Source organism: Megascapheus bottae, chromosome 6 (assembly GCF_031878675.1).
Source record: "Megascapheus bottae isolate mThoBot1 chromosome 6, mThoBot2.hap1, whole genome shotgun sequence".
Taxonomy (NCBI): Eukaryota; Metazoa; Chordata; class Mammalia; order Rodentia; family Geomyidae; genus Megascapheus; species Megascapheus bottae.
The window spans coordinates 45237468-45249837 of NC_143514.1; the positions used below are offsets into that span (position 1 = coordinate 45237468).

Sequence of the window (12370 nt, forward strand, 5' to 3'; positions counted from 1 at the left end):
ACAATACACTCAGGAAATGAGAATGTACAAAACTCAGAGCCATCAGGAAAAAAAATGAACTAAGTCAAAAGTAGTGGGTTGGACAAAACCCAAAGCAAAAGAGAAAGAAAGCCAGTTCTTCCTCCATCTTGGATCCAGTTTGAGTCCCCAAGGTTTGTAAGCCATTCATAATCCTACTAGTGTTGCTTTGACTAAGAAGTCTATTTAGCTAAAATGATCTAACATTTCATAGCAAAGGGGAGGGAAGGCAGGAGAGGGGAAAGGAAGATGGGGAGGGGAAGGGAGAAAAGAAGGGGAGTGAAGGGGGGAGGGGAAGTCTTCAGTCATATGCTGCCGTCTCCTTTCCAGGGATGAAAACTGTATAAGTGACTGATTATACTGCATAGGACAAAGTTTGGACCTCACCTCTAGAGTCTTCTCTCCCAAGAGGGGTGACTAGAAAAAGTTTACTGAGGCCATCTTATGGATATCCTCCATGATATGAGGCCCTGACACTTGGGGCTAATGATTTCTCATGCTAAGTGCAGTGGGGAGAGGGGAATGACATGACAAATGAAGTGCCCGTGAAATGCATCCTCTACTGCCTCTTTCTGGAAGCCCATTATGCTGAACTATCACACCCTTATCAAATCTACCATAAGCAACAATCTCAACCCTACAAGATGAGACCGACAAGGAGAACAAAAGGGAGCTGGTACTGCTTCTCCCACATTCCCTTAAGTTAAGCAAGCAAACTGGGGAGGATTTTCTCACTCAGAAGATACTGACTTTAAAACACCACACCTGCCTCTCTAATTTGTACAGGACTTTCTGTATACATGTATATAGGATCCTCTGTTCTCTGGGAACTGATCCTTATCCTCACAGGTTTGTGGACAATCCACATTCTAAATCCTTCTCAGGTTGAGAAGACCTCACTCTTGGGGACCCCCTGAAATTGAGTCAAGAGAACAGAATCGCCATAGTTAAGAGTTTCATACCAAGCTCTCTATGTAAACCTACAGACAAAACCACTGTGTTCATTAACAGCCACAATTCTGTACTCACTGAGTATTTAGTAAAGTCTCTCATGAAGCACATACTAAAATTTTAACATCATAATTCAATGAAAGGTATTTGTTGAAAACGTGTATACACACACACACACACACACACACACTTCTACACTATGGTATAGTTCAGGTATATAAAAAGCAAAGTAAGGCCAGGTACCAGTAGTTCACACCTTGATCCTAGCTACTCCAGAACCTGAAATCTGGGGGTTATGGTTCAAATTCAGCGTAGACAGAAAAGCCCAAACCCTCATCTTGTGTCTCAAGTAGTACAGCAACTGGCTACCTTGAGCCCCCCCACCAAAAAAAAAGTCAAGTAAGATCACAAGGCTGTGAGTTTGTGAGTTCAAATCCCACTAGTGGTATGCATGTGCGCACACGCACACACACACACACACACACACACACACGCACACGCACACACACACACACACACACATAACCTACAAAGCAAAATAAGTTCATATCACATCCAGTTAAAATCAGCTTCCTTGAAAAATATATCTCCTGTTCTAATTTCAGGGAAATATGTTTTGCTTTTCCTTTTAGTCACCATGAAAAAATTGTTTTCAGAAAAAAGTCAAATTTCACTCTGAATATTTCATGTTTCCTTCAAATGTATCCAGTATTAATGAATGATCTTCACCTTGGGTACCCACATTCCAGGCCTCATATGAGCATGTACAATGGAGGCAGAAGATAGATTCAAGATGTTCCAAGTATGGAAAATCACATGCAGATGTAAAAACAGTATGTCTAGTCAAAGACAGTTAAGAAAGCAATATATAGAGAGAGACACAGAGAATGGAAGAGCACAAATAAAACTCAACTTGTAATTAACATACCGTGCTGTGACACCTGTTGCCTTCCACGATAAGAAGTCTGGGAGATCAAAGAAATGTCCCGCCTTATCCCAGCAAGTCTCTCTTAAGTTCTGCCAAATTAAATATATATCAGAATCAATTTCTTTTCTCTAGCCTTCTCCTCTTTCAATAATGTTTCACAATTTTCAAAACAAAAACAACCAATAATATCTGTGAAAACATCTGTTCAAGGTCTTACAGTGTGATTTTTTAACAAGCAATATTTATATAGGAAATAAAAGGATGGTAATTATTGATCCTCTCAAAAATGACCATTTCCTTTTCAACCCTATTTGCCAACTGGAAGGAGGAGAAAGCCCTCTGTGCGATTATGCAATCATCTTCCCTGTGAATATGAGGACATGCTTCAAACCTAAAATAAGATAGTAACACTGAAGAGTTGTACATTGGAGGGATGGGGAATAATACTAAGAAAAGAACTACTTTGTTTCATGCAGGCTCACTTAAAGGGCCTGTTTTCCCCCTAAACCCCATAGATGGTCATTGTGGATGAAGAAATCCGAGTATATCCTTTTGGCCAAAAGGAGACCTCCTGGGGTAGAAGCAATGAGAAACTCAGGAGCATTTCTTCCTGAAACTACACCATCTCCATTTATCCAAGCAAGAGACCTCAGTCAACCTCCCCACAGGATGAGAAACCAGATACAATAAGTTGAAGAAGTAAGATACTTTCTTAAGAACATACATGGTCTAGAAAAACCATGGGTTTTCTCTGCAAAAGCAGAGACCAGTCAGAAAAAGGGAAAGGGAAAGAGTTTGGGTGACAAGACACATGCCTTACAAGCCCGCCCCTGGCTTTTTAAGATGCTGGATGTCTGAGAGTGTTCCTCCACTGAGTTCCATGATTCACAAAGGCTTTGCTTGTCAACTGCCAGACTTCCAGGACACTTTTGTTCCCAAATCAACAGCTTCAATTTTACCAAATTAAGTCTGCTCTTCTAACACTTGGGCCTACCTCAGAAGACAGTGACTGTCCTCTCATTTTTCTCCACAGCTTAAAGGTTTCCCATATATTACCTCACATGATTCTCAGCATGAGTTTCAAGTAGATTTAATAGTGATGTTAAAACATAGAAAATGAGAGTCAAGTTCTAAGGGCTTCATTCAAGATAGCCTGAGCATCTGCTCTAACCTGAGTGCTCTTCCCACATGCAGTGCCACAGGGACTTAAGCCGCTAATCCTCCTGAAGCTGTGTGTTTGAGTCTCTGGAAACAAGATGATGAAAACTACTGCCATTCTTGACAGCAGAGATGAAACAAACAAGACCTTCCAAACACACCAAAGAGACTCTGACATCCATCTTGAGCAACTTACTAAACTTCTGTCTAACCCATCCTCCATACACTAATGGTATATGTGTTAGAGAACACAGAGGAAAAAAACAAAAAAACCACAGAGCAGACCCTCAACACACTCAGCACACATATACACTTTGTATGCATCTCATCATGTGATAGCTTAACACCATGCAAACCAAGAAATCTCTGCACTGAATGAGTTAAGTTTTTCTGTCACTCAGTTACCAAGCAACTAACAAAAATGAATCTTTCCATCAAAAAAAAAAGGAAAAAGAAATAATCAGCAATGATTTGGGGTGTATGACTTGGCACTAATGATTTCTGCATTCCAATAACAATCCTTTGAGCTAAGCAATCCCTGGCTTGAAAGGAACCAGTTTCCCCTACCCCACCCCCCTTCTTTAAATTATTTATTACTTCATAAAACCACAGCACTTCTTGGGAGGAGGCTACTACTCAAAGCTCACACAGCTGCAGGGCTCAGCAAAGGGTGGGGATAGAGCAATTACATCCAAGATTCAAGGCCAGGCCAGGCCCCAGCTGCCCTGCCAACCTCTGGGCAGAAAGAAGGCATGCTTTTACTCTTTCTCTCCCACTGCAATGTCTCAGGAAGCTGTGAGAATCCTGCTACTTCTAGACACAGAAAATGAAGTGGAAACCACAATAGCACCAGGGTCTAAGAACACCATGAGGAAATGGTGAAACCCAAAGAAGAATCATCTAAGTGTTTCATTATTAATTGCAAAAAGATGCTGTCCTGACTATCTGCAGTTATCAGTGAATAAAGAGAAGACACAGAATGCCTTGATTCCCCAGTGAAATAATCCTGCTGGCACTTTCCAACTATTCATAATGTTGGTTTTCAGAACAACTACTGAAGAAAAAGCAAAACTTCATCCTTACTCAATGTTCAAGACTTTCAATTAATCAGAAATGCCAGAGAGGAAAGATATCTCAGGAAGAAACTTCATACTCGATTTCATGTTTAAAAGAAAAATGATACTGAAAGCATGGAGTGGGTCCCAACCAGAAATGCTCCAGAATGAATAAAACATTACTAAATTTCAAACTCCTACCTATAGAGACTAAGACCTGACACCAGAAATGTTTCAAAGCAGATACATCCACTCAGGTTTGTGCTTACTAGACAATGCCCATCTTTCTAAATACTTAAGACTTATTGTTTCATTCCTTTATTTAAAATGGTTCAACACATTCTTGTGACCTGGAATCAAATTTTAATTCCTTAAAATGGTTTGTAGACCTCTTAAGAACTTGGTTCCGACTTGGCCATTATCATTATAATGTTTTTCTGGGCTAATATTCCATGTCCAGAAATGCTAACACTACATTCTGCCTTCATTTCATTTTTTTAGATCCTCTAAACTCATAATTTTTTTTTATATTTCCATGCCTTTGTTCAACCTGGTGCCTGTTCTTAGAATTACTTTCTTACCTCTCCATTTACCAACCTCCTCTAAGACCTAAATTTAGATCAGATGTTACCTTTGCTGAGAATGTCCCCATTCCATGTTCTAACTAAATTATATATTCATGTGCCTAAGTCCATATAAAAAAGACAAATTTTTGGAAGGCGAAAGACAAGTCTAACTCATGGGGAGAAAAAGCTTTGAGTGATAGTGGTATAAAGTTAATTTAAAGTCTGGGACTTTCAAAAGAAAATTATAAGGTAACTGGAAAAAGATGTTCACCAATGAAAAGGTAATTAGAAATATGATGTATGACAATAATGTAATGAGTCTCACACCAAGATTTGGTGAGATAGTTTCATAACTATCATATTTTGTGTGTGGCCATATATTTATTTTTAATGAGTAATCACAGATAGAGTTCTGAGAAGAAAACGGTCTTTGGAGCTACAGAGGTTAGAATAAGTTTCATGGAGAAGATACTTAAGCTGAAACCTAAGGGTCAAGTCAAAGACACTGGAGCCACAAGACTGATTACGTCCAATAGCAAAGAATTTGTTCCACTGTGCCATCATGTAAATTATTTCTAAAATGAAATGATGCCACTGCATAATCTATTTTCAAAAGTTAGATTTATATGCATTCCCTTCTCTTCTGTCTGCTTTGTAGTATACAGAAAGATGAACTTAGAATCCACACTTCAAAGTGATCTCCAACCAGAAGAACTTTATCATCTGCCTAATAACTTATCAGACTCAACAAAGCTGACTTTGCCCAGGAGTGTGATGCCATGAAACATAGTAGCAAAACACAAACAGGGTATGGGGAAAATAAGTCCAAAAGTTTTAAAGTGTGACAGTTCTGAGTTTGTTGTCCTCTTTACTCCATAACCTATGTAGCTTTAGGAAAACTAGTTTCTCCAATCCCCAGTTTCTTCAAATGCCTCCCAACTAGTATCTATCTCAAAAGATGCTGTGAGCACAAAAATGAAATCAGTCTATGAGGTTCACTCACTGCTGTTATAGACTTTCATATTTTTCAAAGCCCCTTGACAGGAATGATCTCATCTAAGCTGTACAAATCCTTGAGGCACGAAAGGCAAGAAATCATAGACCTCACCTTGCAGATTAACAAAATAACACTCAGAGGGGAGCTGTAATTGTTTCAGCACTTCATGGTAGATAATTGGAAAGTCAGTCAAACAAACTTTTACTTATAAAGCCCAGTCCAGTGCTAGTTTGGATTTCTGCTTCCCTAAAGCCTAAAAATGCATGAGGCCAAGGAGGACAGGAGCAATGCCACAGTAAAACCTTAACACCATGGCTCCTTGTTGGTGGCACTGTCTATGGAAGGGAGTCCTCATGTAAAGAAGCCTTGGAAACAGTCAAGAGTCTAGGAACAGACAATGAAGCAAAGGTATGTACAAGTAGAAAAGTGAAGGATCAGGCTGGGAGTTTGGCCTAGTGGTAAAATGCATGCCTAGCATGAGGACCTGGGTTCGATTCCTCGGTACTATACACAGAAAAAGCCAGAAGTGGTGCTGTGGTTCAAGTGGTACAGCGCTAGACTTAAGAAAACCCAAGGTTAGTGCTCAGGCCCTCTGTTCAAGTCCCAGGGCTAGCAAAAGAAAAAGAAAAAGTGAAGGCTCATTCTCTTGTATATTTTCATGCCAATTTCATCACTTCTTTTCTCCTTCCATCAGGGCCTACTTTTTTTGGTGGGCCTTCAAATGTGCCCCAGGGTTTGTGCTTCAGACAGAGGATTTGCATTCTGTTCCTATCCTCACCAGGAAATCCTAATCACTCCTGTGATTCAATTCCAGTCAATTTTGAGTCTCTCGAGCTCTCTTCTGAGATGTCCCATTATACCTCTTATTCAACAAATCAGACAGAATCTGTTATCTCCCCCATAGCTTCCTCCTCCTTGTTTTCTATATCCAAAAGAATCATCTTCTACTTTGTCTTCTAATTCTTATATCTTACATCCAATCATTTTTTTCTAGTGTAAACTCCCAATAAATTCATGAGAGTTCACATCTCTTTATCCCACAAATGAGTCAAGGCACTCCAGAGTAATAAAACCAACAAGGGTGTTCATGTGTGTGTGTGTGCGTGTGTGTGTGCGTGCGTGTATGTGTTTATGCATGCATGTACTTATCACTTAGGAATCAACGCTGGTTTTACTCCATGAACTTCCACTGGACTCTACTAAGGCTAAAGTTTATGCTTCTTCGATGCTTCTTATAAAACTTCATGAACATCCCTGTCACATTACTCCCAATCAGTTACCTGATCCCATTTTCCTGCCTCTTTTATTAGACTGAAAGCTCCTCAAAGGCAGAAACTATTGGGTACTTTTTTATAATTTTTCTATTTGTATGATCAGCATTATATCTAATACATAGACGATGAGTAATGTTAGGTGAATGAATGAATCAATGAAGAATGAGCATATGTAGAAGCTAAATAAGAGTTTGTGGAAATGAAAATAAGGAATGAATGGATAAATTAATGAGGTAGTGAAGAAGAACTGTCCCAGTTTCTCCTTTTTCATTCAAGTTAATGGCTTTTCTCAGTCTGTTTCAGGAGAAGAGACATATTCTAGCCAAGTCTGACTGCCAGGAAGATAAATTTCTCCTCTAAGGGTGAGCAGGTCCTTTGGAGAGGTTTCATTTTAATTGGAAAATGGATTCATTCACTTCCTGGCGTGGGCTCCTGGGTCAGCACTGCACTGCTGAATGGCTGCCAAGCACCAATGGATATGGGCGCTGCGACGGGAAAAGTGCTCCATCAAACTGGAGTACCTTGGGACATCTGAGGACAGCCCAGCATCAATGCCAAACTGACTGGTGTGGATACCCCTTTCTCTCGCTTTCCCTAAAGGCCCTTCTCCCTAACTCTATACATCCCCAAGCCATCATGGATAAGTGTTCTTATAGCCCAAAATAGCATTTCATGAAGGCTTACTTGGTGGTGTATGTCCAGCCTCAGCTGTTTATGGATGCAACCTTTGCAGTGTTCCACCCCTATGTCCTGCTAAGCAGGAAATAGGTTCGCAAATAAGCAGTTCCTTCATAACTCAAGCAATAGGACAAGATGAGAACTTTTCTTTATAAGGGGCCATCCCATCCAAACTCATAGAAATATTCCTTCTAGGAATGACTTGAATATTTTGTCAAGGATTTGTAGAGGTTTTTATCTTTCATCTTTACCTATCATACCTAGCACATGTTTGGTTACAAGCCAGGGCTCATACACACTGATACATGGTTAAATATTTCATTGAAAAATATTTGACGTTAGCTCTAACAACAGATTAATATAGTCTGTCCCTTACACAGATCTGTAAGTTTAGTAACGAATATAAGTAGTGACCATGTGTTATAATGGATATAGCTGTTAATTTGAGGAAAGGAACTAGCATTTACTGGAGGAATGCAAGAATGGACAGAAACTTCAGTTAATTCCAACTAACAATATTATGAATTAAGCATTTCTATATATGAATGATATAAGACCCATATACATTAGTTAATTACTGGTCAGAAACAAAATCACTGCTAAAAGTTGTTTTGAAAAGTGGCTTATGCAACACAGGCTCAATGGTTTCCCTCATTTGTCATAATCAGTAGAAACCTTGGGCTCTCCTAGCAGAGATTTGTAATAGAGCAAAACCTAGATACATAAGGCCATACAGTATGACGCTAAATGAAAGGACCTCTAGGATACAGAAACAAAAGCCATATATAATGAGTGATTGTTATCCTTAATTTACTATGTTATCTCTCATCTCTTCTGCTGTCCCTTGGTTATCTCATATTGTTACAGTATCTCACTTTGTTATCTGATATATTGGATATATTTGTATTTGGTTATTTGAAATTGGATAGAGAAGGGGGGAAAACAAGATGAGGGGTGGGAGTAGGGGAGAGGGAAATGGGGACCAAGACATGAGAAAGGGTATCAATGTATGTGAAGTAATGCACCTTCTATCTGGCGAATATAATGTAACCCTTCTATTAATTACAATAAAAAATATATGAAAAAAAGTGGCTTATGCCTGCAATTCCACATACTTCAGAGGGAGAGACTGAATAGATCAAGTTCTGATGCCAACCTGGACAAGAGTTACTAAGACCCTATCTCAACCAATAAGCTGAACACTGAAGCTTGTATCTATGGTTTTAACTACACTGGAACCCATAAGTAAGATCGTGGTCCAGATAGATTCTGGGTAAAAGTTAAAGACCCTATATACTAATACTAATATGACTACTACTACTAATAAAGCAAGATGGATCTGCAAATGAGGCTCATTTGCTTTAGTAAGTACAAGGCCTTGAGCTCAAACACCAGTACAAAAAAAAAAAAAAGAAAAGGAAACAAAGGAAAAAGGGGAGAGGGCAGGGAAAAGAGGAAGGGAAGGGGAGGCATTTGGGGGCACTGTACAACCTACTCTTGAAATGAGGAGAGTGTCTATCTGGAGAGGGGAAGCAAAGAGAGGAGAGGAAGAAAAGGTAGAGGAAGGAAAGTGAAAGGAAGGGAAATGAGGGGAAAATAGAGGAAAGAAAGGGAGGGAAGGGGAAGGGAAGAGAAGGGAAAGAAAAGGGAGGATAATAGAAGAAGGGAGGTGAGGGGAAAATAGAGGAAAGAAAGGGAGGGAAGGGGAAGGGAAGGCAAGGGAAGGAAAAGGGAGGATAATAGAAGAAGGGAGGTGAGGGGAAGTGAGGACGGGAAGGAAGGGGTTCAAAAGGGAAGGGAGGGGTAGAAAAGAAAAGGAAGGGGGAGGGAAGGGAGGGAGGGAGGAAGGAAGGAAAGAAACATAAATAAGTAAGGAAAATGAATCTGATCTAAGGTGAGTAATAAGAGGTGATAGAACCAACATTTAAATATTAAACATCCAGGCACCTGTTGTTCGTGCCTATAGTCCTAGCTACTCAAGAATATGAGATCTGAGATTGCAGTTCAAAGTTAGCTTAAGTAGAAAATATATGAGACCTATCTCCGTTAAAAACCATCCACCCGAAGAAGAAGGAGAAGGAGAAGAGGAGGAGGAAGAAGAGGAAGAAGAAAAAGAGGAAGAAGAGGAGGAACAGTGGTACAACTGGTAAGAGTACCTTGAGCCAAAAAGCTCAAGGACGGTGTCAAGGCCCTGAGTTCAAACTCCAGCACAGGAACAAAACTCAATCAATCATTAAAGAAGTACTTTCTGTATGCTGACTGGTATGTCACATGACTTCACACATCTGTACACTGGATCCTTCAACAACCCTAAAGCATAAGTACTTCTATAGCATGTAATAAATGGTAGGATGTAGAAACTGGACTAAGAAGTGATTAAGGATGATACCAAGGCCATATAGCTGTAAGGAAGTATTAGAGCTGTTATGTAGCTCTAGAGAAGATGCACAGAATGTGCAAAGGCACCGCGATACAAATGTGCTGCTCTAATTATCACAACTGCCATTGAATCCATCAGTTTGGAAAACAGGGGACTATGCTGCTGTTGAAAAGTGAAAGCTAATGAGTAAGCCTGGAGGTGGTTATGAAACCCGGAGCCCAACCCCCAAGTTTTATTGGCTAGGTAGAGCCTGGCATAGAAAATTCTCAGGAGGAATGCATAAACTTTAAGGTCTAAAATACCTGATTTACAAACAATGGATTCTTTCTGCTTTGTCCCAGAAGGAGAGTACAGGAGTCACTTAGTATGGGATCTCAATGTGGGGAGAAGGCAGTACAAGCTAGAGCAGCGGCCTGACAGAATCAGCTGCCCTCATAGCTAATAAGAAAGAACCAGGTGACATCAATCTGAGGGAAGTGTGCTAGAGTGGAGTAAGAGGTAAGTCAGGATTTTTATTAGACACTCAGATCAGGAAAGAATGGGAGCCATCATTAGTCCTGGAACAGAGGGTAATTTGTGAAGGCAGTTTTATGATTATTGGGACAGCAACCATCTCATGATAATCTTGGAGAGGAGAGAAACAGGAGAATAGAGACCAGTTTTCATATACATGTCTTTCAAGAAGAAAGGAGAAAAGAAGGAAAATGGGGATAAAAGAACAGATGAGTAGAAGAGGAAATGAAACAAGAAAAACAAAAGAGGAAGAAGTCAAAAGTGAAGACCAAAGCGAAAGGTGAACAAAGAAACAAAAGATGGAGAGAACAAAGAATAGGGTAAGCTTAAAATATGACTAAAATGACAAAGACAAGAAAAGGAAATGAGGGAGATGACCAAAAAAGAAAAAAAAATGTGTAGAAATGATATCAGGACCATGACAATGTCATCCACAAAACAAAAGCTAGGAAAGGGGGAGCAGGAACTAGCCTTGCTCAGTCTGCACACTGTCTCTCCTCTGGAAGGATGAAGTCATGGTTGATGTCACTGTCTCTGAGTCACACGCCCCCAAAAGAAGAAAGAGGTGGAAGGGCTGTATGTAGTATTCATCCCACCCCTGTGGACAAAAGGGGTTAAGTCCCTGCTTTATTCTTGGGGGCACTGCCTCGCCTAGTCTTGAGATGACTGGAATAAGGAATGTCAGGCCCGGAAGGACGCTGCAGCCATGTGAGCACTAAGCTCCTCTACACAGCTCTCCTGTTTAAGTCCTTGAGATGGGAAAGTCAGAAACAGTTCATGGCAAATAGTTTCTGGCTTTTATCTCATTGTGGCTATCGGATAAATGGGTCCCATCTCATGATGTCGCCAAAGATAATTTCATAATGAATAGCATTGAATAGATAAAAGGGACTCCAGGGAACTTGCTGACCGACTGAGCTTCCTCATCACATTCTGAGTTCTCACCTTACTGTGATCGCAACCCTACCGGGATCTCCTTTCCTCACACTGCCACTGGAGTTTTCCTTTTTCAAGCTCAGACACACCAATTCCTGATAATCTAACACCATTCACCAGTGGACAATTACCAAGCTCCTTAGTCCACATTTTCATAGTAATCCAAATTTCCATGACATTTAGGCAACCATGACTTTTATCCCTGTCTTCATTTAGAATAGGAGCAACTTGAGGACAGTAGCTTTATTATGTTTACTATCAATATTTATTGGTATTTATTATGTTCATTATCAATATTTATCAAAATACCTGGACAAATTTTCTGCTAGTGTTTGCTGAATTAATGAAGGTCCTTAGTGACTCTAGTAGGAAGTGATTGGTACTGCAATAGTGTTAGACCATTTCTAAAGCAGACATCCCTTCTCACAGCCATCAACCCAAGAATATTAGCTGATAAAGATAATACCCTGCAAAGAACTAATGACAATGAGGTTGGTACCACTCTTGAAGCATTTGCACAGGGCATCTCAGAATGGACTTGTTCTCTCCCTAACCCTGGTTTCCAAAACCTTTGGTATATGAGCTGCAGAAAAACCACAACTTGAGTTGGATTTGCGCTAAAATGTCAGACCAGCCACACAATAGCTGCACGAGGTAAGCCTCTCTCAACCTGCTCTCACCTGCTCCAACAGGAATTATAGGACGTGTCTATGTTCAACTCCTTGAGCTTCATTTTAGCAACATCCAGAAGTGACATACAGCCTGTTCCTCACTTTGCTTTCAATGTGATGGACAAGAAGTAACTACTGTTTTCAAATGGTCAATGGAAAGTTTACATTTTTTTACAATGACTTTTTCAGGACTCCCTGTCTTCTTTTCTGTGCTATGGTTTGGATAACATTCACCAAAAGACAGC

At 40.1% G+C, this 12370-nt stretch overlaps 1 protein-coding gene across 4 annotated transcripts in view; it reads right to left on the bottom strand.

The window, feature by feature from the left end:
• The window catches only part of Fggy (FGGY carbohydrate kinase domain containing), a 635483-nt gene that overhangs the window by 299641 nt on the left and 323472 nt on the right, over positions 1-12370 (bottom strand). For all 4 annotated transcript variants that reach the window (XM_090333735.1, XM_090333733.1, XM_090333734.1 and 1 more), the window contains one exon: positions 1898-1986. In XM_090333735.1, coding sequence (XP_090189861.1) covers positions 1898-1986 — 89 coding nt within the window. The remainder of the gene's footprint in view (positions 1-1897; positions 1987-12370) is intronic.